Genomic DNA, 25,600 nt, shown 5'->3' on the forward strand with positions numbered 1-25,600 from the left:
TCTCTAGATCTGTATCCGTGTTTGTACACCAGGTTCTGTGTTTTTGTGGCCCATAAAAATTTGCAGCCACGTGGAAAGAGAAGTAACTTCTGTGCATTATTGGTGCTCCAGATTCTGTTGAAGTGAATTTATCTCTAATAAAACTGTATTTAGTATAGTTTTGATATTGTTTATATTCTTCATTTTATCATTCATACTAAATTAAGAATCTTGATTTTGGTACATGTAACAGCAATACAAGTTTTCATTATTACGCCGGCTAATACTTTGCCTTCATTATTTAATCTGTCCGTACTTTATCCACTTTCTTTTACCTATTGCATCACTTATGAGATGACAATGGCATCTTCACTATACTTGATTTATGCAGGTGCTTCTTGGTTATATTACAAAGACATAAAAAACCTTTAGATTTTCAATAAATATCAGCTGCATATTAATATCTCATCCTGAAGCTTCATGGGGACTGGGGAAGAAAGCTCACCTGCCAAACATACCAAATCAACTTCAACTCAGGTTTTCTTATTCCTTACATTAAATCACATTTAACCCTTCAGTGTGTATCATACAAACTTATCTCACTCTCTTTAACTACAGGATACACCCCCACCCGCATATCCTGATTGGTCAGCGGCTATGCAGGTGCATGTTATAAGTTATAACCAGTGGCTTAATAAATTCATGCTGAAATAGATTATTATAACAATTAGTTATATTTTTTTGTTCAGGCTTATTATGGCTCTGGAGCTGCTCCGCCTTTCTATGCTTCAACCGTTACATCTTCAGCTCCTCATCCGTATATGTGGGGAGGCCAGGTCTATATTATCATTAAACATGCAAAATATTATCAATATGCATCATGCGTATGGTGTGCTACTGGCATATTACTAAATAGTCTATTTTCTGTAATATTATTTCAGCATCCTATGATGCCACCTTACGGGGCCCACGTTCCGTACCCTTCTGTATACCCACCAGCAGGAGTTTATGGTCATCCTCGTATGCCACCTGGCACTGTGCAGCCAAGCACAGAAATGGAAACAAAGGCCTCCAATGGGAAGGACACTGTCAGCAAAAAGTCAAAGGGGACTCGAGGGAATGGCAATTCGGTTGGTGCTGGGACCAGAGAGAGTGCGAAAACAGCTTCAAGTTCAGGGAATGACGGCGCCACACAAAGGTTTCAAACCTTAAAATTCAAATTCATTTTAGTAGTAATCATCGATTTTGTCATGCTGATTGTTTAACTTATCACATAAACAGTGCTGAGAGTGGAAATAACGGTTCATCTGATGCAAGCGATCAGGATAACCAACAGGAATATTCTGGAGGCAAAAAGGGAAGCTTCCATCAGATGCTTGCAGATGGTAATTCTACAGACTTTTACCTCAGTTTTATCATTTGCGTGCATACTTAATAATATACTGTATTTTAATATTTCATTTATGCAGCGAATGCGCGAAACAACTCTGGACCCAATGTTCAGACATCAATGCCTGCTATCAATCTTAACATGGGGATGGACCTCTGGAGCCCACCTACCGGATCCGGGTCTATGAAAATGCAGCCAAATCATTCTGGTGTGTCACTACCAGTGGCCCCACCACCAATAATGGCTGATCACTGGATTCAGGTATACAAAACCTAAATTATTTGCTGATTTATTACCTATAAACATCAAAATTTTGAGCAACTAATGGTTGCTACTTTATAACAGGATGAACGCGAATTGAAAAGGCAGAAAAGGAAGCAATCCAACCGGGAGTCAGCTAGAAGATCTAGGCTGCGCAAGCAGGTAATTTAAAGATGCACTTAATGCTACAAAATAAATGCCTATTCTACAATAACAAAGGAGTAATGTAAAATGGAACATATTTAAACATATTTGATTCGACTGTTTTCGAATAATATACCTTATTTATGCAGGCTGAGTGCGAAGAGCTACAGGCAAGAGTAGAGACATTAAATAATGAGAATCACTCACTCAGGGATGAGCTGTGGAGGCTTTCTGAGGAATGTGGGAAACTTACAACTGAAAATGATTCAATAAAGGTTTCTGTCACTTTCACGTGTTAAATTATTTAGCATTTCGCATCGTGTCACGTGATGTTTTACATGGTTTATGTTTGCTGGACAGGATGAGTTAACCAGGTTTATTGGATCTGAAGCTGTGTCAAAGCTGGATGCACATCTTGAATCTCAAATTAATGAAGGTGAGAGTTGACGAGAAAGTTAGTTATACAATTAGGTCAACACAACGATTTTCAAAGGGATTTTGTTTTTAGGATTGATCAAGGAAGTCGTTAACAAAGTTAACTGTAACAACTTTAAATCTTTAATATGTAGAATCTCTGTTTCTGATGCTTGATGTTATACAAGTTAAAGCTATACTAGGAATTAGGTCAGAATTATGTGCTTATTTGAACTTGGTGAGATATTTGTTGTTCAGTTAATATATCGTGAGTATTTGTCTAATCATTTCTTGGAAGACCAACTTTCTTCTCCATGCCTTGCCTTGCTCATATGCAATGTTTCTTATTTTTATTGAAAATTTGTGCTCTGTTCATTTTTAGGGGTGTCAATCGTGTTTTGGTTGGCGGGTTGAATAGGCGAACATAAACACACGACCTATATATTTATTTTTGTTAAAAATATTAACCTTAATTTGGACACATTTAAAATTGTGTCTTGTTCCTCCCTTGTTTTTGGTACCAATACTCCATGTTATTGTTCATTTGTGGATACGAATAGCCTGGTGACTTGGTAACAGCTAACAAACAATTACCTCTAAATCAAATACCTTTTTCCAAAACTAACCATCTGTATTTTGGTTTTCGCTCGTTGGATAATTGAAATCGAAATTCAACACTTATGCTAGTCTTACAACGAAGTTTCTTTCTATTCTTTTCATTTACTTTTGCCCTAATATGGTATGGTGAAGATCTATTGATTTTTACCCAAACTAAACTAGAAACATATTACTCATCGTCATAGGTTTGATGATCAGAATCAAAAACAGATTCAACGACTTCCTAAGAGTTATTCAACTCCTTTCAAATTTTGCTAAACTGATTCAAAAACTGGAATATAATAAACAGATAAGTCAGATGTACAATCAAGTCATTAAAATAATTAAGGAACGCTTACAAGTGTTGAAATTAATTGTAGAGGTCCCGAACAAATTTATATCTAGCACAAGACGTATTAAAAGAAAGGCGCGCGTTAGCTAATTTGTTTGTTGAAGACGAAATCAAGGGCAGAAATCGTTTGATGGATCCATAGGTTTCAAGCTTTCAACTTTCTTGTGTAGTGTTCGGAAGATTGACGTTTATGTTTAGAATGCTAATTGTGGCATTACTGGAAATGCTTTTCTCAGTGGTAATGACAGTAGCATGAGGAAAAAAAATGTAATCTTCATTTTTCACTATAAAAAATTTTATGAACCAAACGCGCATAAATGTTTTCTTAAACAGAGACTACAGAGTTCTAAATCAATAGTCATTAGTCATCTAATTATCATTACCCATCCAAAAGTGGCAAGTATTATTCCAACCCCTCAAACCTCTCTAAACCAAAATGACATGAATACGTACGTGCACTAATATTATTACCTACATGGAAGTACAACTAAATAGGTGGACCGCTAGGGGCTCTGTCCATCCGGACTCGTGGCTGGCTCGGGCTACATTTAACCAATGGGGGCCGCGTACGAGGTACCTGGCGTTACTTAGTTGGTCGTTCCAAAAAAAATAGCAATTACCAGTTAGTTAAGAACTCCACACTGACGTGGCAACAAATGGCCTATCATGCCAGCAAAGCATCATCTCTGCATGCTGCTTCACCACATGAAACCCCCTGACCTGTACTCGCCGGACCAAACACTCCGCCTGAAAGTCAACAAACTGACTCATCCCCACCGGCCGCAGCCCCGCCCTACCGAACGCCTCCCGCCACGGACTCACATGCCGCCCGCAGTCCTCTACCATCGCTGTTATCTTCGGCAGCAACACGAACATCTCGATACTCCTGATCCAGTCACCTCCACCTACACCACCGATATTCGCCGCCTCTAACGATTCCAGTATCGTCGTGTACAATTCCAACCCGTCGATCACCTTTTTACTAAAAAACGAACCTCCGCATCCGCTTAATTCACCGTACATATATGCTACCACGTTAGGCGACATTCGATAAATATCGTTAACAAAACCTGAACCGATCCTTCGGAAAACCGAAGGCGAAAGAAGAATGGCAGTTTTCTCTCCGCTCACTGACTTAACCGCGTTAAACGACGCGTATTCGAATTCGCGAATCGACACGAACTCGATAGTGAAGCGTAACTTCAATTCGATAGCGAATTGGTACAGATTGTCTCGGATCAATCTCGATTCCAGCTCATACGCTTCCGGAACAACCGCGGTGATTCTCACCGCGGGCGAGGTCATCTTCTGAGCTTCCGCCTTCTCCGCAACAGCTTTCAGGAACGACGCCCATTGACCACCAAGGCCGATGTCGAAATCGATGACGTGGACGATCATCGCACCGTCCACCGCATCAAGGATCGCTTGATTAGCTGTAAAACTAGAAAATAACGGAATCGGTGAGACGGTGGAGAACGTCCGGTTAGCTTTAATCGTCTGTACAATCTCATACGACGTACAACTCTTATAGCTTCGAGCCGAGCCGTTGAACAGCGCCTGAAGCGCTTCTTTGAAATAAAACGCGGCTCGCTGAAGCGGTTTTCCGCTAGGTGAACACAGTCGTTGATTAAGCCGCGCGAGTATCACTTGCGCGAGCTGAAACGACTGCGTTTCGGAACACTCGGCTAGCCGAGTCAGCTCGTCCCTAAAATCAGACTCGTTTGCAGTGTCTTCATTCAGGCTCATCAAGTCGAATATATTTTGGCTGGGATTTGAAGCTAGGGTTTCGAAATCGGAATAAAAAAAAGGTAGTTCGGGTAAATCAAGAGGATAAGCAGATGATCTGTTGGAATCATCGTAAAGCCCTAATTCTCTCATTAGAGAATCAGAATCCCATTCTTCACCCTGATTCATCACTCCATGTTCAAAGTTTAAATTCTCCACCGGCAGCTTCGTAGATAATAAACCTGTGCTGTTTTTATTATCGGTTACTGGACTGGACTGGACGGACTGCAGCGAATATCAAGGACTGATTTGGGGCAATTTCATTACTCAAAAATATTGGTATTGATTATTGAAGGTTGATAATATTGTTGTTATGAAGATGGGCAGAGTTTTGAATGATTTTAAAGTGAAGGTGGTACTGGGGACGGTTATGTTGTGGCTCCAATGGCCATGGATTGAGATAAGCATGAAACACATTGAGTGGATGAGGAGTTACACTAGTAATTCATGCAACATTAACGTTGCATGGAAAGCTTCTGCTTTAAGAAATTCATTCATAAAATTGTAAGTTTTTTACTTATTATTTTTAACAAACTATTTTCTACTCATGCGGTCATGTATGTTTGAAAGCTATTGTGTGTTGCGACGGGTAAACATCGAAAAGTAAGACATTTAACGTCTGGCTACTTCTAGTAAATTCGTATTTTATATTGTGTGAGAAAGACATGAAGGTGGTTAAAAACGGTTAAAATTTTAAATGTGTATAGGTTTTCATAATTTATATTTCTAATTAATTTATGTTAACGCCCTTTTGTTCTAATATAAGCTATATTTGGATCTAAGTTTTCGTTTTACTTATTACTAAGATAGTTAATACAGTATTAACATTATTAAATTATAATATGTTAAAACAATGTGGATAAAAGTTTTGAAAACGAAGTGATCTGAATAATTTCTAATGTATATTCAAAAGTCTAAACCGAGTGATCAAAATTTACAGTGGGATAGATATTAAGATACAATAATATATACTTGGGTTTGTTGTTATCATAAGCTATTGGGTAGAAAAGACAATAAAGAGACGTAACGTTACTTGTAACATTTGTAGACGTATGTTAATCGCTAGAAGGTCTGCCTACATTGACGGTATTGATGTAACATGACATTAGTAAAGAATTAAAGTGAACTTACACTTAGATTAAAAAAAGTGTGATTGGTTGATTCAGGATGGACCTCATTTCATTGGTTTCTATTTTCTTACAAGCGTTAATGGGTTGGTGCCTCCCATTTTGACGCCTACCTTTAACATGTTCATTTGCCATTTTGGAGATATGGCGCCTAAGGGTGATGATGCGGCATCGGCGCCGATGAGTTTAACACCCACAACAAGGCAGTCTTAGAATATGATGCTTGTTCTTTTACATGTAATTACGATATGACGCTCAACTGACTTTGCCTCATCAAGTTTTTTGAATAGTGAAAAAAGATCTAGCACTAATGAAGTTGATCGAATTAAATATGCCTATACGCGAATACATATTTGATTATAAAAACTGATTTTAGAACCAAAATAGAATTCGAATTTCAAATTTTGATATGAAATCAAACTTAATTGGTTATTATTTGATATTAGTGAATGATCAAAGTCTTAACTTACCAAGACTAACTAATAACTATGGTTAATACAAATTTTAATTTAGTATGGCCAACAAAATGAAATATCGACAGTTAACTAACATGGGGACCCATAAGTCGCCTTTGTGTGCCTAAAGCAAAGAAGAAAAAAGAGAAAACAAAAGTCGTCCACAAGTTTATAAAAGTTGGAAGGACGAATATATTCTTCCGTCACCGCCAAGTAAATAAAGTTTATTGTGTTATAATATACAAATACAATAATGCACAAAACTAAATAAAGAAATGTTATTTTAATCTTTTTATAACGCTAATTTTATTTTTTACCAATTAAATTTAGTAAAACTATTACAATTTACTAGCGAATTTATAAGATTCATGGTCTAAGGATCAAGCTCTCGAAATGTTAATAAATTATTTTTAGACTCAAATTCCATTTTTACTAATTTCCAGGAGCTCTTTCAAGACTCGGCTTAGGCTCGTTTACACCATAGTGATCTCCGCAAATGTGTTGTTGAGTTGTCCCTTAACAAAAGGTTTAGCCCCAAGCTATATATAAATTTACTTTCTTTTTTTTAGAACGGCGACTTTCTTATATTTAGGCTACTGCACTCTTCAAATTTGGAGAGTTCCGATGCCCCACTCTGGCCACTGGCTTCAGAGTTTGGCTTGGACGTTCTCCCGAGAAACCTTACCGCCGACTGCCACTTGACAGCCGTTGTGCCACCACAAGAGCAGAACTCTCTGGCATAACACACGGTGGGACGAAAACCCGGGTGGGCTCAGGATTCAAACTGACAACCTTAGCACAAGGTCTAACTCAAATATATCATTGTCAATATCTAACCAAATATGACACAAGTGGAATTCGAACTTAAGTTTCCATTAGATAATCCAAGTCTCTTTCCACTAGGTCACAAGGGGAATATATAAATTTACTTCTTACAAGATATTTAAAAAAACACATTTAAAATATCTTTTTTATTGGATAATCATTTAAATTGCAATTTAGATTTAAATTTCGCTATACTTTATTAACAACTTGAACTGACTTTTTTAATAATAATGTAAAATATAAGTGTGTGTCATCATAAATATTCTAAAAGTTAAATTGTTGTATATTCAAAAAATAATTAGGATGTGTGTTAGATATTTTATTGCAAGTAATAATTAAATTTTGATACCAAACTATGTGTAGCATTTATATTTTTAAAGGTTAGCTATAAAACATCCATTTTATACTTTACCAATACACTCGCGTGTACGATCTCAAATAGTTATTCAAAAGCATGATTACTTACGCACCATGATTGCACATTACAAATATTCTTCTATATCACACTTTCGAGAAACACAAGTGCTTATATTATATAAATTTTTCATTGACAAAAATTATTATTATATTAATGAACTTTCAAATCGTATTTAATAAATATATAGATCGTCTCACATATCAGGTTTATAAGCCGGAAGCCTAGAACCATATTCATTGTTTTAAGAAAACAAAGGATCCATTAAGATTGTATGCAATAGTTCAACTAGTAAATGCTAGTTAAAGTATTACGTTATCAAATGGATAGTAGAGTTTTAACTAGCTCATTCTTAATTAGCGTTTTGTGGTTTAATTTAATTTAACTAATACTAAATAAAAGAAGAAAAAATAAGTAAATGTGTGACTAGTGAGTTTGAAGTGAACCTCACTCACAAAAAGTAGGACTGTTCAAAGGGCAAGACCATACCCTTTTATCTAATACTATACCCAGACCCTTTACCCTTTTAGGAATAAATGTGGGCCCGAGACCCTACCCTCTAAATAATAAAAGAGTCGGGTATAAATAAGGGTTTCTAAGGTTCAACCCTTTACCCTTTAAAGCAGTAATCGCAACTCCTTTTCCTGCATTTACTAGTTGTATATCTCATATATGACTTTAATATATGAATCCTAAAACAATTATACTTTCATTTAATAACACAGTAAACTCTAACGTCAAAAGTTTATCAACCATTTGAATCGATGAAAATAATATTCACATTCACAAATTACATGTAGAGAACAATTCAGTGAGTTTGTGTATATATATATGTGTGTGTGTGTGTGTTTCCAATCAGTAGTATGACCTTTTATTTTTATTTTTATTTTTTTTAGTAGTTGGGAAATTTATGATGAATTATACATAAAATACAAACCTCTCCTACAGTTCAGATTAATCGCGAGTATGATGTATATCTATCTAGAAGCTAGTAAACGGATCAAGGGTTTGAAAAAGGGTTGGACCCTTGAAACCCTTTTACCCTTTAAAGTGAAATTTAAATACCCTTTACCCGACCCATATTATATATTCAGGTCTAATTAAAGGTTTTACGAGTCGGGTAAAAGGGTTTCAAGGATCTGACCCGTATCTTGCTCACTCCTGACCAAAAGGAGATTGACCGTTAAGGGATGGCGCTAGAGAGGAAAGTCATGTTTGGCGCCGGAATAATATATAATTGGGGAGTTGTAGACTTGTGGTTTGAGAGTAGAGGTCTTATAGAGTCCTAGTTCTCGGTTTGTTAGAAACACCATCCAATTTTTGTTCTAACATGATGACTTGTTATTCTTTATGTTACTATAATATTATATAAAGTTATAAATTAAAGCCTAAATGTTTATAAAATTATTATATTTTAGAACTAACAAGTTTAATTAATGGCCTAATTAACTCATATACAATCCGCTTTAGGTGTTGATGATTTAACCCATAACTAACCCAAACCTAGCTCTCGTTTTAGATTCGTATTGTTTGGACATTTTACACCCTACCAAAATTTGATTACATTGTGTGAAATAATGGTTAATAAAAGTTTTTTGCCACTTTTTTTGCTTTTAGTTTTTTGTTCTTTCCTTTTTGAACACTACAATAGAACGCTATAAAGCTAAAGTGATCCCACTTTCTAAAGATATTTTCGAGGAATTTAGTTACAATTTAATTTTAAAAAACATATATAAAAGTTTGCATTTATATCACTTTTTTTTCTTCTTTTTTTGAAAAACTAAATGCTTAACGTTGTAACATGGAGTTTTAGTAACTCTGATGAAAATGACAATGTTCATGTGCTCACAACCTGTTTGTTTGTTTGTTTGTTTTACAAAGCTCATGACAGAAAAAGATAAACACTAACTAGTTTAAGTTCCATACAGTTGCATTTATCAAAATCCTGGAAAGAAAAAACATAACAAAGTTACAAAACATAATATTCGAAAAATCAACAACTAATTTGTAAACTCTCAAATAGTCTGCAAGTAGAAGTTACAAGAAAAGACGGTTATAGAACTAGCCATCATACTCGCCCTCGCTGAACTTATTCTCCGGGTAGAAGCTTGCCACCACTTGGTTCCCACCAAACCTCCTCCCGTTTAACCCCGCCCAAGCTTTTCTTGAACTTACTGTATCTGCATACTGTAGGGGTATGGTACTAAAACCCGGTTCTACGACCCTAAATCTATTACGTTTGGCTTATTTTATTATATGGGCTAATACATTTGTTTTTGGGCCGAGGGGGTTTTGTGGAGGTAACCCTAACTGGGCTAGGCCCATTAGGGTATCATGATGGTGGCCATGAGGCTCCCTATATAAGGAGGTCTCCACCTCCTAATCAAGGGTTGGCAAATGCTCAGTAAGAGCCACCACCATATTTTTGTGTCTGTGAACAAGAGATCTTCAAGATCATCTTAGCGGTCACCTCCACACCCCCAGAAAAGCCATCGCAGGTCTCACAGTTGCAGGTCGCCGGCGCTGCCGTAGAGGAAGAAGATCAAGACGTGGTTCGTTCATCTCGAAAATCCGTGGAAGCATCGTCATGGATCAGGTCAGATTTCATTTCGTGTTTCGACATTGGCGCCATCCGTGGGACGGCAACGAACTGCCCTTCGATCTTCATCTCGGCTGTCAGATCTCTCCCAAGAAAAACGCAGATCTGGAAGTTTACAGAAAAAGGCTTCACAGCTTGTTCTATTTAAAGCTCAAAGAGATCCATAGATCTAAAAAGAGGCTTCCAGATCTGGGCAAGAAGGAAAAGCCGTGAGTAGAATGATCAGATCTCCGAATCTGTGAATCTGTGATTCAGGATCTCCGAATCTATGATGGTTTTAAATCTGCTCCGAATCTTCAGATCTGTCCAAATCTGATTTACAGATCTAGGTCTAGATTACAGACCTGGATTTTAGGTCTAAAGTTGCAGATCTGACTCTTAAATTGCAGATCCAGAAGTTACTAGACTTCCGCCGCCATGTACGCCGCCCGGGGGTTCTCACTCCGCAGCCGTACATGTGCCGCCGCGGAAACCACCATCTAGGTTGTGCGCGAGAGACCTCCGCCATGCACACGCACTTGCGAGTCACCACTCTATCACCGTGCATGCGCGCATCAGGCTACGCGCCAAACTTCAAGGTTGGGAATCCTCCTAATATCCCATATGGCTACGCGCCAAACATTAAGGTTGGGAATCCTCCTAATATCCCATATGGCTACGCGCCAAACATTAAGGTTGGGAATCCTCTTAATATCCCATATGGCTACGCGCCAAACATCAAGGTTGGGAATCCTCCTAATATCCCATATGGCTACGCGCCAAACATCAAGGTTGGGAATCCTCCTAATATCCCATATGGCTACGCGCCAAACATCAAGGTTGGGAATCCTCCTAATATCCCATATGGCTACGCGCCAAACATCAAGGTTGGGAATCCTCCTAATATCCCATATGGCTACGCGCCAAACATCAAGGTTGGGAATCCTCCTAATATCCCATATGGCTACGCGCCAAACTTCAAGGTTGGGAATCCTCCTAATATCCCATGTGGCTACGCGCCAAGGTTGGGAATCCTCCTAATATCCCATATGGCTACGCGCCAAACATTAAGGTTGGGAATCCTCCTAATATCCCATATGGCTACGCGCCAAACATCAAGGTTGGGAATCCTCCTAATATCCCATATGGCTACGCGCCAAACATTAAGGTTGGGAATCCTCCTAATATCCCATATGGCTACGCGCCAAACATTAAGGTTGGGAATCCTCCTAATATCCCATATGGCTACGCGCCAAACTTCAAGGTTGGGAATCCTCCTAATATCCCATATGGCTACGCGCCAAGGTTGGGAATCCTCCTAATATCCCATATGGCTGCGCGCCAAGGTTGGGAATCCTCCTAATATCCCATATGGCTACGCGCCAAGGTTGGGAATCCTCCTAACATCCCATATGGCTACACGCCAAACTTAGGGGTTGGGAATCCTCATACCATGTGTTCGCGCATCACATATGCTCACGCATATTACACATGCCAAACTGCAAGGTTGGGAATCCTCCTAAGATCCCATATGGCTACACGCCAAACTTAGGGGTTGGGAATCCTCATACCATGTGTTCACGCATCACATATGCTCACGCATATTACACATGCCAAACGGCAAGGTTGGGAATCCTCCTAAGATCCCATATGGCTACACGCCAAACTTAGGGGTTGGGAATCCTCATACCATGTGTTCACGCATCACATGTGCTCACGCATATTACACATGCTTACGCATCGCATGCTCGCACATGTCACAATCTACACGCACGCGCACGCAACATCTGCGCGTGGCGCATAACACAAAACCAAAGTCTACGCGCACAAGCATGCAACATCTGCACGTGGCGCGTGACATAAAGTAGCCCGTAAGTCGCCTCACGCGCAGGCTTTATTATTCACAGCTCATAAGGCGCCCAGCGCGCAAGCTGTTATTATTCTTACAGCCCGTAAGTCGCCTCACGTGCAGGCTTTATTATTCACAGCTCATAAGACGCCTCGCGCGCAAGCTGTTATTATTCTTACAGCCCGTAAGTCGCCTCACGCGCAGGCTTTATTATTCACAGCTCATAAGACGCCTCGCGCGCAAGCTGTTATTATTCTTACAGCCCGTAAGTCGCCTCACGCGCAGGCTTTATTATTCACAGCTCATAAGACGCCCCGCGCGCAAGCTGTTATTATTCTTACAGCCTGTAAGTCGCCTCACGCGCAGGCTTTATTATTCACAGCTCATAAGACGCCCCGCGCGCAAACTGTTATTATTCTTACAGCCCGTAAGTCGCCTCACGCGCAGGCTTTATTATTCACAGCTCATAAGACGCCCCGCGCGCAAGCTGTTATTATTCTTACAGCCCGTAAGTCGCCTCACGCGCAGGCTTTATTATTCACAGCTCATAAGACGCCTCGCGCGCAAGCTGTTATTATTCTTATAGCTCGTAAGTCGCCTCACGTGCAAGCTTCATTATTATTACAGTTCATAAGACGCCTCGCGCGCAAGCTGTTATTATTCTTATAGCTCGTAAGTCGCCTCACGCGCAAGCTTCATTATTCTACAAGCTCGTAAGTCGCCTCGCGCGCCAGCTTCTTTATTATTTTATAGCTTGTAAGCCGCCTCACGCGTCAGCTTCATTATTCTACAAGCTCGTAAGTCGCGTCGCGCGCCAGCTTCTTTATTATTTTATAGCTTGTAAGCCGCCTCACGCGCCAGCTTCATTATTCTACAAGCTTGTAAGTCGCCTCGCGCGCCAGCTTCTTTATTATTTTATAGCTTGTAAGCCGCCTCACGCGCCAGCTTCATTATTCTACAAGCTCGTAAGTCGCCTCGCGCGCCAGCTTCTTTATTTATTACAGCTCGTAAGTCGCCATGCGCGCAGGCTCTCATTATTCTACAAGCTCGTAAGTCACCTCGCGCGCCAGCTTCTTTATTATTTTACAGCTTGTAAGCCGCCTCACGCGCCAGCTTCATTATTCTACAAGCTCGTAAGCCGCCTCACGCGCCAGCTTCATTATTCTACAAGCTCGTAAGTCGCCTCGCGCGCCAGCTTCTTTATTATTACAGCTCGTAAGTCGCTTCTCGCGCGCAGGCTTTATTATTCTAAGCTCGTAAGACGCCTCTCGCGCGCAGGCATTATTATTATCTTAGCTCGTAAGTCGCTTCTCGCGCCAGCTCCATTATTATTATAGCTCATAAGTCGCCTCACGCGCGAGCTTCATTATTATTATAGCTTGTAAGTCGCCTCGCGCGCAGGCTTTTATTACAACATGTCACCATCATGAAGAAAACCTCTAAAAACTCAGACCATAAGACAAGGCCAAAGAAAAGGGAAAAAACCGCCTCACACCTTATAAAGTCCAGCGCTCCACCTAGACGCTTGCGCGCCCAGGAGCAACACTGGACTTGGGGGGGGGGGCTTGTAGGGGTATGGTACTAAAACCCGGTTCTACGACCCTAAATCTATTACGTTTGGCTTATTTTATTATATGGGCTAATACATTTGTTTTTGGGCCGAGGGGGTTTTGTGGAGATAACCCTAACTGGGCTAGGCCCATTAGGGTATCATGATGGTGGCCATGAGGCTCCCTATATAAGGAGGTCTCCACCTCCTAATCAAGGGTTGGCAAATGCTCAGTAAGAGCCACCACCATATTTTTGTGTCTGTGAACAAGAGATCTTCAAGATCATCTTAGCGGTCACCTCCACACCCCCAGAAAAGCCATCGCAGGTCTCACAGTTGCAGGTCGCCGGCGCTGCCGTAGAGGAAGAAGATCAAGACGTGGTTCGTTCATCTCGAAAATCCGTGGAAGCATCGTCATGGATCAGGTCAGATTTCATTTCGTGTTTCGACCCAAGAAAACCTGCATAGATAGAGTAAAATGCTAGCCGTGAGCTTATTTATGATATTATGATAGGGTGTAAACGAGTCAAACTGAACCAAGCCCGAGCATCATATATATGATAAAAATAATGAAATAGATATAGGGCATAAAAATCAAATATTTTATTATTTTTTTCTTAGAAAAGTCCCTTTCAACATTTTTGTTACATTTGAACAAAGTTGTGAAAAGTTTTCTAAACCAACTTGGAACCGATACTTCCGGTTGTTTTTGCGTACGTGTTTATCTTCTTCTTTTTTTCCCTTAGCCAGCTTTTCTTGTTTTGGTCCTAGTTTTAAAAAAAATTATACATAAAAACACATTTGGACACACACATAAAAATAATTGAGCTTTAGAAATAAAGCTAAAATGAGACGAACTCGAGCTCTCATACATGTCCGAGGCAAGCTAAAGCTTGGCTCAGCTCGTTCCCACCCCTTAGTTTTAAGAGGAGATCGGGCTCAGCACGTTTGCACCCCCTAGTTTTGATGGCAATTACATTATTGAAAAGACGAGAGTGAACTAACCTTGCCAACCCCTATTACTAGTCCACCCGTTAGGATTTGGGCGTGGGATGACCACGTTGACTAAACTACCTGCAAAATTAGTTTTTAGTTAGAGACAATAAATTACAAAATGCATATAAAGATTAAAGAGGTAGTAAGGGAGGGTTCTGTCTGAAATCTGAATGATATCAGTTATGGGAAGATTCTTTGTAGCAAAAGGCTCTAAAACAGAAAGATATAAAAACAACAATCAATAGATTGAAAAATTACTAGAAAGTTTATTTTTATAAAAAAGTAAGTCCTAATGCAAATACCATCTTACCAAATTTTCCACATTCTATTTTTATGTCTTCTAATAAGTCTTCATATTCTACATCGTCTATGAGCTCCTCTTCAGTTACCATTTCCGCCAATGATAAAATCTTAGTGAGAGGTGTGCCAATCGCCAAGGGTTCCAGCGTCAGTCCCTGCGAATGCAATAACATCAACTGTATTGCTACTTAAGCAAATTAAATGAAAAGAAAAATGTGGGCCAACTCGACCAGTTTTGATACCTGCAATGCCATTTGTTGTTGGGAGAGTGAGAATGCATTCGGGTGGATTTGACCATGGTTAGCCCGTCTAACCGTAAGGGTTTTGTCACCTAGTTTAACACCATCAAGAGCCCAACACGCAATATCTGTGACAGATAAATCTTGATATACACAGAACGCGTAACCTTTCGAGTAGCCAGTTTCCCTATCTTTCACAAAATCAAAAATCCTAAGGAGCCCAAAAGACTCCAATAGCTCCCTAACATTAGCCTCGGTAAAATAGTACGGAAACCCACTCACAAATATGCAATCAGGACCCTCGAGCCCACTGGCTGAACCGAGTGGTAGCCCAACCGCAGCTAGGTTCAGGTTGGGGTTAGGTTGACTTGGACCAAGAGCAGCAGCTGATGACGGGTTATAATCACTAGGTCTCCTAACCTTCACACGTACTCCCTGAAAATAGATATTTGTGACATATGTTTAATCATAATAAAATGATCATTAATTTTTAGAAATTGAAAATTATGAATACCTCAAACACAATGCCGTCTAATGAAATTGCGTTACTGGCCTCCTCGACAGATCTCATCTCAACAAAAGCAAACTTCTTTTCATGATTGATGTAAACATTCACAACAGCATCACCTGAGATCATATGCAAATGCTAAGTTAAAAGAGTTGATGATTTGTTAAAACTTAATACCAAGATGTAATGTACTAACCTGGACCAGCAGTATTTCCACCAATGGCAGCCATTGCATGACTAAAAAATGTTGCCAGAGTCTGTAAACAATATAATAATCAGAAACATATGTTAAAAGTCAAATTTACTTGTGAAATTTACATATAATGTCATAGAACACGAAGGATTAAAAGAGACCTGTTCATTGGCAATTGGAGGAAGACTGCCAACATAAACCCGCCTTGCATGTCTAGTAGCCTGAATTGCAGCATTTGTAAGAATTCCATACATGAAACAAATAAAAAATGAAAAAAGAAAAAGAAGTAAAAATAACTATATTATACAACCTGCTGATGAGTCTGTACTGGAACTGGCATAAAAGGAAGATATCCAAACGGAGGAAATGTAAATTGTTGTTGAGGGTTCGGTTGAATTTGACCTTGGTTAGCCCGTCTAACGATCAGGGTTTTGTCACCCATTTTTAAACTATTGAGAGCTGCACACGCAATATCTGTGACAAATGAATCTTGATATACACAAAGCCCATATCCGTTTGAGTTGTCAGTTTCTCCACCTTTCACAAGAGCAAAATCCTTAACAGCCCCAAAAGGCTCCAGTAGCCTCCTAACCTGAGCCTCCGTGAAATAGCACGGAAACCCACTGACATATATGAGGTCAGGACCCTCCATCGCCTCGGGTCCCAAACCAAACGCTGAAGCCAGTGTGGGCACGGTTAAGACAACATAGGCTGTCCGGAGTAGGGCAACAGGGTTCTCAAAATTGGAGTGTGGGGTGGCCTAAACATAATAAAGAAAGTCGCTGTTCTAAAAAAAATAAAATAAACCTTCTATGACTCTAATTACTAAGTCCTAACAACTAGGAATATTTAACCTGCTATATAAATATCACATTATCTTAGTTAGTTAGCCCACTTCACATGTGAAACACAATTAAGATTAATTTTAATATATATTTAAACAATAAATCAAAATTTAACATTCAACAAAAAAGTAACAAACGGAAGTAGCAGCGATCGACTAGATGTTGATACACAGTTTTATTGTTTTTAATCAATAAAAAAAACTACCAATTGAATAGTTTCGCATTTATATATTATCTTCCAAAGCGATTACAAATAAGTGAACCAAATAAAAGTTTAACTAACTCTTAAGACTCAAATTCACGATTAGCACCGAGTACTTCACATGTGAACCACAATTATTTAAGATTAATTCTTAACATATATTCAAACAATAAATCAAAATTTATGAGCATTCAACACCAAAAAAACAGACAGAAGTAGCAGCAAGATTAGATGTTGATTCACAGTCTTATTGTTTTTAATCAATTAAATAACTAACTATCTATTGAATGATAATTTATATTATTAACAATAATTATTTTATTCAATCAGTAAACAAACCCTAAGAAACAGAAGTAACAATAGATAATTAAAAAAGCTAATAACTAACTAGAAACGATCCAATACAATACAATAGATTGATTCAATATAACTAAAACAGCAGCATTGTAATCGTATCATCAATCGATAAACGTTTTAATCGAACAAGAAACCGCAATCGAACCGAATAGCAATCGCATTATCAAACATTCAAGCATATGATATACGTAACAACTGTAACTTGAGGATGATCGAATTGAACCTGATGTTAGATGGCGAATTGAACGTGATGATGTTGACGCTGAATGAGATTTTGGAGCAGTTGTAGTTGTGATGTTCGTAATGAAGTGAAAAAGTGTGAATTTGTTAGATAAATAGATTATGGAAACCGCCTTTTAAAAAAGAAGATTGTTGTAACAGACAGAGAGCGTTTCGCGGGTTTGTTTTTTTTAAACCACAAACCCGGACTCGGGTTTTTAAACGGGACGGTTTCAAGGGTATTGCGGGGTGGTTTGGCATCGCCAAAAAGATAAATATTGGCTCACAAAAAGATAATAAAAAGTTTAGTGATTGGAAAAATAACTAATTTTTTTAAAAGGACGGATCGAACATAATCCTTTATAATGGTTTTTTACACTTTAGAAAAATATTGTTTTCTGACACCGGGATTGATGAAAAATAAAAGGCTATGTAAGACGTGGCAAAAGATTTATTAAATAGACCAAGAGATGTTACATCACTGCAAAAACTAAAGAAAGTCACGACACCTGTAATCTTGAAAATTGACAAAGAAAAAAACTGAAGTAAAAACTTAGATACCTAAAAAAAGACATCTAGTGATATGCTTTAATGAAGATATAAAAGAAGGAAGCCACACGAAGAAAGCATCATCGCCTTTGGAGTTTTAGAAAAGAAAGAATTGTACTACAAAAATAAAATTGTGTTGTTTTTTGAAAAAACGAGAAAACCTTATTTAATTTTTCTTTTTATGTAAGATATGAAGTTTAAAAAACTTTTTTTTCCTTGCCTTTGAGTATTCATTCATATAGATATTTCTCTTTTAAAGAAAACTAGTATTATTACCCGTGCGTTGCGGCGGACGTGTTAAAGCATGAAAAGGGTCAGGTTTACATTCCATGTTCGAATGCCCATAAAGTTCAACATGTAACAAAAACCTAAATGACCTTATTCAATGATGAAATCTTAAAATGATATTTTCAGGGCCTCGAATTATAAGACCATCCTACTTATGGCGTGTTACATTCCATGTTCGAATGCCCATAAAGTTCAACATGTAACAAAAACCTAAATGACCTTATTCAATGATGAAATCTTAAAATGATATTTTCAGGGCCTCGAATTATAAGACCATCCTACTTATGGCGTGTAAACCAAAGGAATAAAAGAGAAGTATAAAAATAACAGAAGATGCTAACCATCACTAAAGCATACGGTACAAACAAACAAAGCACCGATACAATGAACAATGACTTGTATGTGCACAACCTATTTTTTAAGGGACTTGTATGTACAAAATAAATTGAAGTTTTAACTACCCATGTGAAAAGCTAACTCCTCTACACACATGTATAAAAGTAATTGGCTAGTGTTTATAAATAGTAATTTTTATGAGATAACTAACACTTGCCTTTTAATATATATATATAATATCTCCAATCTCTTAACCATATCTTTCATTCTTTTGACGGAGGTTGGAGACAGAACTAGATTGTGCTTTCATAGCTTTTAGTTTCTCAACACCATGTTTGTCTCATTTGTCACTAGTGCGTGAAGATTGAGACTTTGTTTTTAGGCAGTTTCGTGTTTTTGTAAGCTAAAGAAGTGGTGTATTCAAACATCTACACCCGATACCTACTTATAGGGGGTTAAAATTATCAAAAAACCGGTTTCTAATGGCAATATAACCGTTGGAAAACGGTCATTATATCATTATTACGTTAACAATATTAAAAACAATGGATTTCTAATCGTCTCATTCTTGAAAACACCTAATCAGTTATCAGTCCCAAACTTACGCTTGATATTAGTTTGTAACATGTTCTATTATACCAGTTGATGAGCACTTTTGTTAGTTATGTTAACGGGTTAGCATTTAACACTTCCCAGTGTCTAAAACCGTATACGACGATGTCAGTTCAGTTGCAACCTGAAAATAAAAATAATAGCTGGCATTTTTGTGGCTTCTCTTTTTCCAGAAAAGGATATATCTTAACGTCGTAACATGAGTTTTAGTAACCCTAATGAAAATGGCAATGTTTGAATGCGCACACTTTGTTCGTTTCTTACAGCTCATGACAAAAGGAAATCAACACTGATTCGGTTAAGTACCCTACATCTGCATTTATCAAAATCTTATGATAAAGAAAAACAAACAAAATATTAGAAAAGCCAAGGACAAACTAGCAATCTTAAAACAGTTTCCAGGCAGAAGCTACTATAAATAGTGGCTATAGAACTATCCATCATATTCTCCTTCATTAAATTTATTCTCTGGATAGAAGCTCGCCACAACTTGATTCCCACCAAACTTCCTCCCGTTTAACCCCGCCCGAGCTTTTGTTGAACTTTCTGTATCTGCATACTCCAAGAAAACCTGCACAAATAGAAAGAGAAAAATAACCGATCATGTAAACCACTACTTTTGAGTTTTGAGTTCATTTTCAATAAAGTTGTATACGAGCCGGAAATAAGGTATTTAAATTTATATATGTATATAAGTAAAACAAATAAATAACAAGCAAGCCAGACTCAAATCTTAGACGAGTGTGAACTAACCTTTCCAATCCCTGCGACTGGTTGACCATTTGGATTTGGACGTGGGATGACCACGTTGACTAAACTACCTGCAAAATTAGTTTAAAAATTAAAGATAGTAAATTAATTATGCATATCAGATATGAACATAAAGAGGTGTTAAGGGAGGCTTCTGTCTGAATGTTAGAGAAGATTCTTTATAGCACAAGGCTGTAAAACAGAAAGATACAAAAACAACTACAATCAATAGACTGAAAAATTACTTTCCAAATTGAAAAAAGTCAATATACAAATGCCATCTTACCAAGTTTTCCACATTCAACTTTCATGTCTTCCAATATGTCTTCATAATCCTCATCGTTTATGAGCTCCTCTTCAGTCACCACTTGTGTCAATGATAAAACTTTCGTGGGAGGTGTGCTAATGCCAATCGCCCCGGGTTGCAACATCATTCTCTGCAAATGCAACAATATTAATTAGACTTAAAAAAATTAAAGAGAAATACGTGAATCTGTGCGACTCAAAACAAAGTACTTCTTACCTGCATTGCGATTTGTTGTTGTGCGTGTAAGAGTATGCTTTCCTGTCCCGAATTTGGTTGAATTTGACCTTGGTTAGCCCGTCTAACCGTAAGGGTTTTGTCACCCATTTTAATACCATTGAGAGCCGCACATGCAATGTCTGTGACAGACAAATCTTGATACACACAGAACGCATATCCTTTTGAGTTGCCTGTTTCTCTGTCTTTCACAAGATCAAAACCCTTAAGAGCCCCAAAAGACTCAAGTAGCTCCCTAACCTGAGCCTCAGTGAAATAGTACGGAAGCCCACCGACAAATATGCGGTCAGGACCCTCAAGCCCACCAGCTGAACCAGGTGTTAGCCCAACGGCAGCTAGGTTCAAGTTGGGGTTAGGCTGACTTGGACCAAGAGCAGCAGCTAATGATGGATTGTAATCACTAGGTCTTCTGACCTTCACAGGTGCCCCCTGAAAATTTACATTTATAGCATATGGTTAATAAAAGATCATTAATTTCTAGAAAACGATCATTATGAATACCTCAAATATGATGCCATCCAAAGACATTGCGTTACTGGCTTCCTCAACGGATCTCATCTCAACAAAAGCAAACTTCTTTTCATGATTAATGTAAACATTCACGACAGCATCCCCTGAGATTCTATGCACGTGTTAAGTTAAAAAGTTCATAATTTGTTAAAACTTAAAACCAAAATGTAATGAACTAACCTGGACCAGCAGTATTTCCACCAATGGCAGCCATTACATGACTGAAAAAGGTTGCCACAGTCTGCAAACAATATAATAATCAGAAACATATGTTAAAAGTCAAATTTACTTGTGAAATTTACACATAATATCATAGAACATGAAGGATTAAAAGAGACCTGTTCATTGGCACTTGGAGAAAGACCACCAACATAAACCCGCCTTGCATGTCTAGTAGCCTGAATTGCAGTATTTGTAAGAATTCCATACTTGAAACAAATAAAGAAACAAAAATGTGAAAACGAGTATATTATACAACCTGCTGAGTCATTGCTTGAACTGGCATAACAGGAAGAGCTCCAAACTGCAATTAATACAGGATAGAAAATGTAATCAAAACTAAGATACATATATCGATCATATTACACAGGTCAATAACTTAATATATTACCTGGCCAGATGGTAAAGGAAACATGTTCGAGAACATTCCAGGAACGGCTGGTGTGGCCCCAGGGACCTGACCTGTAAAGCTTAAAAAATCACATCTCTAAAGAAGTATAAAGGTTTTGAAAACGCTTAACTATGTAATAATGAGTAACAACTAACAACCACCACGGTTTGAAAATCCAGAAGTTTTTAAGGAAATTTCTAGAACCTTGTATCAAGAAATGGAATTTTATTTGAAATCCACATTCATGCAGCAGATAAAAAATCTGTAAACCTATCATACTATTGCACTGATTCCTCGTTGTACAAATAAGCTACAGAAGTCGGCTCACACCCATTCTCAGCACAGTGGGGCTAGTAGCCCAACAAAAACATAAAACAAACAAAAACACCAAACACAAGAGAAAAACAAAAGCTCTCTCAGATGAGGATTATGTCACTAAGTAAAACATAAATAATTCTAAAACACCCGTTTTAGTGATGAATACGATGACACTAACTTGCTTACCAACATAATACCATGCATTTTAGTAAGACTTTTCCACTCTATATCAAAGAGAAATGAAAGTTATCATGATAATTAAATCAGTTACAAATGGTGGGATATGTACCTGAAGTAACAGCAGCAGCACCAGCCAAGAGTGCAGAGGCTGGAGGGGCCATGTCAAAACCACTTACTCTTTTGCTGCTGGAAACACAAAAGGTAAGTATAAACTCTTAGCATAAATATGTGCATACTATATGACTATAAGTAACATCTATTATAGAGATCTTAGAAGTTTACGACGATAAAACTCAAAAATACATTAAGTTGATGAACACTTTTTCAAAGGTAAAGTTAATGCCACAAAAAAAAAAACACGGATTGTAAAATGGCTTCTCTTGAAATATTAATCCAACAGTTACTATTACACTTCAAAATATACAGTGCATTTCTTAAAACTAAAAATAAAAGAGTTCCAAATAGATATTAAGAATAAAAATTCATATCAAAATCTTAATCTTCCACACTTCGATTTATGAAGTAGCATGAGATTCACAAAACATGTAATATGAACACCTAACAGATGAAAGGTTTGCCCTCATCTCACCCTCCGCAGACTCCACCAATAGCTTCTGCTATGAGTAGTATTTTACTGGATAAAGTTTGTTTTGAAAATCTAAGAGATGAGAAGAAAACCCAAATCCATATAGATTTTCTATATAATAACATGTGATATTCCTGGCAACAACATGATTAGGAGAACGCCTAACAACTACCTTTTGGAGCGTGAACGAGACCGTGACCTTGATCTATGTTCAGATTTGCCTCTTGAGCGAGAACGAGACCGACGTCTACTACGCCTATCATCTCTATCTCTGTCATAATCTCTACGTCTGTAGACAAACACAGTGTTGGAACAAATTTTAGCCCATATACATATATAATGTTCAATAAACGCCTGAAGAGGGTATCCTGATAAATTCTAGTAAATGAAACCATAAAAACTTAACCATGTTACCTATCAAAATCACGGCTCCTGTGGTAATCATCATCGTCTCTGTCTCTGTCCCGTTCCCGTCTCTCACTCCGTTCCCTGTAACGGTCCCTATGCCGATCACGATCTCTGTCTCGGTCCCGGTCTCTGCTTTTTTCCCTTTCACTGTCCCTGTCCTTGTCTCGGCTTTTTTCCCTGTCTCTCTCTCTATCCCTATCACGGTCCTTATCCCGCCCTCTATCCCTGTCATTGGACCTGCTTTTCGAGGACTCTCTCTCATAGTCACGAGAACCACGCTGAAAGCAGTATATATACATACACGTAAGTATTCCCACATAAAGTCGTAAGAAAATATAACAAAACACGGTTCAAACCTCTAAGCTGCTAAAAAAATCCTATTACTAAGAATGGTTGCATTAAAACCGAGTGCTTGAAGCAATTCTTGAAGACACTTTAACCCACATCACTTCTATGTCGCATAAACCGAGCACATAAGTTTTAAGAAACTATCATTTAAAATGTCAGATCTTACTATCTAATTGACCAAAAGAAATATTGAAAATCAGATTGCCGTTTTATCTATCGAAAGATAAGTTTCAGCTTCCTCTGTTTACAAAAACAGAGATAATTACCCAATTACATGTTATTTTCCGTAGTTAACTGTTTCAGTTGAACTAACTAAAGAAAACTAAACAAAGCAAGAGTTAAGAGCAGATATTTTCTTCCATGATGATAAGCTGCTCGAAAGAAATAATGAACCGCCACATCATCAGGTCATACAGATTTTCACAGGATTAACAAAAATATATACTTGCATGCATAAATGTCATCCAACTTTTCAAAAAAACTTAACATTCACATGAACTCTGCCCTTTGACCTTTAGCAAGTCAACTTTCAAACCATTAGCTAAAATCCGCTATATAAATCAGCACAGTTAACTCGTAACCCTAATTTCAATCATCAGAAACCAACTTATGCAAAATGCCCTAAATTAGTTCTCAATATTAAGCTAGAATCGTTAAACATGATCTGCTGTAAGATAAAAGACCTGTGACTTAGAATCGCTGAGCTCTTCGCCGTGGCTGTTAGCTGCAGGCTGAGGCGGTGAGCCTCCGCCGCCGCCGGCAAAGGGTTGAACATCTCCACCGTTGCCTTCATACCTTTCTTCTTCGTAATCCGTCATCCTGTTAATTCTCAGATCTATGTGATTTGTTAGGGCTTGCAAGTTGAGTTTATCGGTGTACGGATGTGATACCTAATAATATTTATATCCTGGTCCGTAGCCGCCTAGTATTCTTGCGGTGTGGTGTTCGAATACCCTTTTAACTAACCTAAACCGTAACCCAAGTTTGTGATCTAAACAATAACATGTTTTTCACTTTTTTATTATTATTATTTTTGTTGTTTATTCGTTTCATTAGTTTTTTTGTTTTTTCAAAAGGTATAGAGCCATTTTTAATGCTAATTTTCAAAATATCAAAATACCCTTAAGATAAAACCTAGATAAAATGAGTGATGTGTGCATGTGGTTGGGTGGATAGGGAGGAGTGTTTTTAAGATTTCTGATTGGATGAGTTTTGAATATTTTTAAAGAATGGCGTTTAATGATGTGACAGCTGACTATATATGTTTATTTTATGTTTTTGTAGCTTCTTATCATGGATAGTCTTGCTTTTATTTTTGTTTTCGTGGTTCGTTTTGATGGTATTAATTGATCCTTAATATCTATCATTCATCACACATGCATGTTGATTCAGTATACTAATGACTCGGAAAATAACCTAATCTAAATAATAAAATGAAGGGACTGGGTTTAAAGAGCTCGCTGTCAAACCCAAAGAGGTTCTTAACCCACCAAACTGCCCCCACGGATCTGGTCCACCATGGGAAAGCATCCGCAGGAACCATCGGCCATGATTACACAAAACGCTTCAAGAAGCCTGCGAAAGCCATCCACAGGCGGGAGAAGATACAAAGTATACCGTTAGGCAAAATGGGTGATGACAACCAAATGATCCCTTGATATTGGTGTTTACCTGCATAAGGGTGAGCACGTGAGAGCTTGACCAACGAGAGGGCGCCATCGAGGCACTCCCTAACGGGCTTGCACATGGCCAGCTGTTGCATCCAGTCAGAGATCAGCCACTTGTCCTCTCAAGTGAATGGAATATTTTTTAAACAATGAGAGCCCAACCAATCATTCTCTATCACTTCTGATTATAAATACCCTCATACAATCAACAAAGAGGTACACACATTCTCTCAATCACACAATACTATCCAGCACTTTCTCATCAGAACTGTTCCTAATTCTCACACCGAAGGGCGGTTATGAGAAGACACCCCCCCC

General features: G+C 38.2%; 3 protein-coding genes and 1 pseudogene across 6 annotated transcripts; 1 reads left to right on the top strand and 3 right to left on the bottom strand.

Moving 5' to 3' along the window:
* The first annotated feature begins 249 nt into the window (after positions 1 to 249).
* Positions 250 to 3,241, top strand: LOC143545762 (G-box-binding factor 1-like). Its single transcript, XM_077037587.1, has 10 exons — positions 250 to 516; positions 598 to 642; positions 729 to 815; positions 921 to 1,177; positions 1,261 to 1,364; positions 1,449 to 1,630; positions 1,715 to 1,792; positions 1,924 to 2,049; positions 2,135 to 2,210; positions 3,168 to 3,241. Exons 1-10 carry the CDS (start codon positions 460 to 462, stop codon positions 3,188 to 3,190), a joined length of 1,035 nt encoding a protein of 344 aa, XP_076893702.1. The 5' UTR covers positions 250 to 459; the 3' UTR covers positions 3,191 to 3,241.
* A 519-nt stretch (positions 3,242 to 3,760) lies between these two features.
* On the bottom strand, positions 3,761 to 5,176 carry LOC143546293 (scarecrow-like protein 15 pseudogene; annotated as a pseudogene).
* Positions 5,177 to 9,805: 4,629 nt separating this feature from the next.
* LOC143546621 (splicing factor U2af large subunit A-like) lies at positions 9,806 to 16,239 on the bottom strand. Its single transcript, XM_077038256.1, has 7 exons — positions 16,118 to 16,239; positions 15,960 to 16,020; positions 15,770 to 15,882; positions 15,259 to 15,690; positions 15,027 to 15,171; positions 14,752 to 14,794; positions 9,806 to 9,968 (listed from the first exon to the last, which is right to left on the bottom strand). The coding sequence occupies exons 1-7, from the start codon at positions 16,208 to 16,210 to the stop codon at positions 9,806 to 9,808; spliced, it is 1,050 nt and encodes a 349-aa protein (XP_076894371.1). The 5' UTR covers positions 16,211 to 16,239.
* A 3,334-nt stretch (positions 16,240 to 19,573) lies between these two features.
* LOC143546594 (splicing factor U2af large subunit B-like) lies at positions 19,574 to 24,433 on the bottom strand. Of its 4 annotated transcripts, none has more exons than XM_077038238.1 (13): positions 24,299 to 24,433; positions 23,274 to 23,545; positions 23,032 to 23,148; positions 22,383 to 22,456; positions 21,776 to 21,846; positions 21,644 to 21,688; positions 21,504 to 21,563; positions 21,346 to 21,406; positions 21,157 to 21,269; positions 20,638 to 21,084; positions 20,401 to 20,551; positions 20,118 to 20,185; positions 19,574 to 19,935 (listed from the first exon to the last, which is right to left on the bottom strand). In XM_077038238.1, the coding sequence occupies exons 1-13, from the start codon at positions 24,431 to 24,433 to the stop codon at positions 19,798 to 19,800; spliced, it is 1,752 nt and encodes a 583-aa protein (XP_076894353.1). In that variant the 3' UTR covers positions 19,574 to 19,797. The 4 variants fall into 4 exon arrangements, 3 of the variants coding, with proteins under 3 accessions (XP_076894353.1, XP_076894348.1, XP_076894362.1); XM_077038233.1 differs by having other exon boundaries at positions 19,575 to 19,935; positions 22,383 to 22,459; XR_013137615.1 differs by having other exon boundaries at positions 19,854 to 19,935; positions 20,118 to 20,306; positions 22,383 to 22,459.
* Positions 24,434 to 25,600: the final 1,167 nt, after the last annotated feature.

Source organism: Bidens hawaiensis, unplaced genomic scaffold (genome assembly GCF_021521415.1).
Source record: "Bidens hawaiensis isolate Kalapana, Puna unplaced genomic scaffold, B.hawaiensis_p1.1 tig00000904_1, whole genome shotgun sequence".
Lineage (NCBI taxonomy): Eukaryota > Viridiplantae > Streptophyta > Magnoliopsida > Asterales > Asteraceae > Bidens > Bidens hawaiensis.

Excerpts from the sequence above, each read along its gene's own strand:
- LOC143546621 (XM_077038256.1), bottom strand. The coding sequence starts at position 16,210 with ATGTATGGAATTCTTACAAATGCTGCAATTCAGGCTACTAGACATGCA. Across the intron at positions 14,795-15,026 it reads AATAGAATGTGGAAAATTTG|GTAGTTTAGTCAACGTGGTC; the intron begins GTAAGATGGTAT and ends CTAATTTTGCAG. Across the intron at positions 9,969-14,751 it reads CCACGCCCAAATCCTAACGG|GGTCGTAGAACCGGGTTTTA; the intron begins GTGGACTAGTAA and ends TAATAGATTTAG.
- LOC143545762 (XM_077037587.1), top strand. The coding sequence starts at position 460 with ATGGGGACTGGGGAAGAAAGCTCACCTGCCAAACATACCAAATCAACT. Across the intron at positions 1,365-1,448 it reads CCATCAGATGCTTGCAGATG|CGAATGCGCGAAACAACTCT; the intron begins GTAATTCTACAG and ends TCATTTATGCAG. Across the intron at positions 2,050-2,134 it reads CTGAAAATGATTCAATAAAG|GATGAGTTAACCAGGTTTAT; the intron begins GTTTCTGTCACT and ends TTTGCTGGACAG.
- LOC143546594 (XM_077038233.1), bottom strand. The coding sequence starts at position 24,433 with ATGACGGATTACGAAGAAGAAAGGTATGAAGGCAACGGTGGAGATGTT. Across the intron at positions 23,149-23,273 it reads AGGAGCCGTGATTTTGATAG|ACGTAGAGATTATGACAGAG; the intron begins GTAACATGGTTA and ends GTTTGTCTACAG. Across the intron at positions 21,689-21,775 it reads TTCCTTTACCATCTGGCCAG|TTTGGAGCTCTTCCTGTTAT; the intron begins GTAATATATTAA and ends TATTAATTGCAG.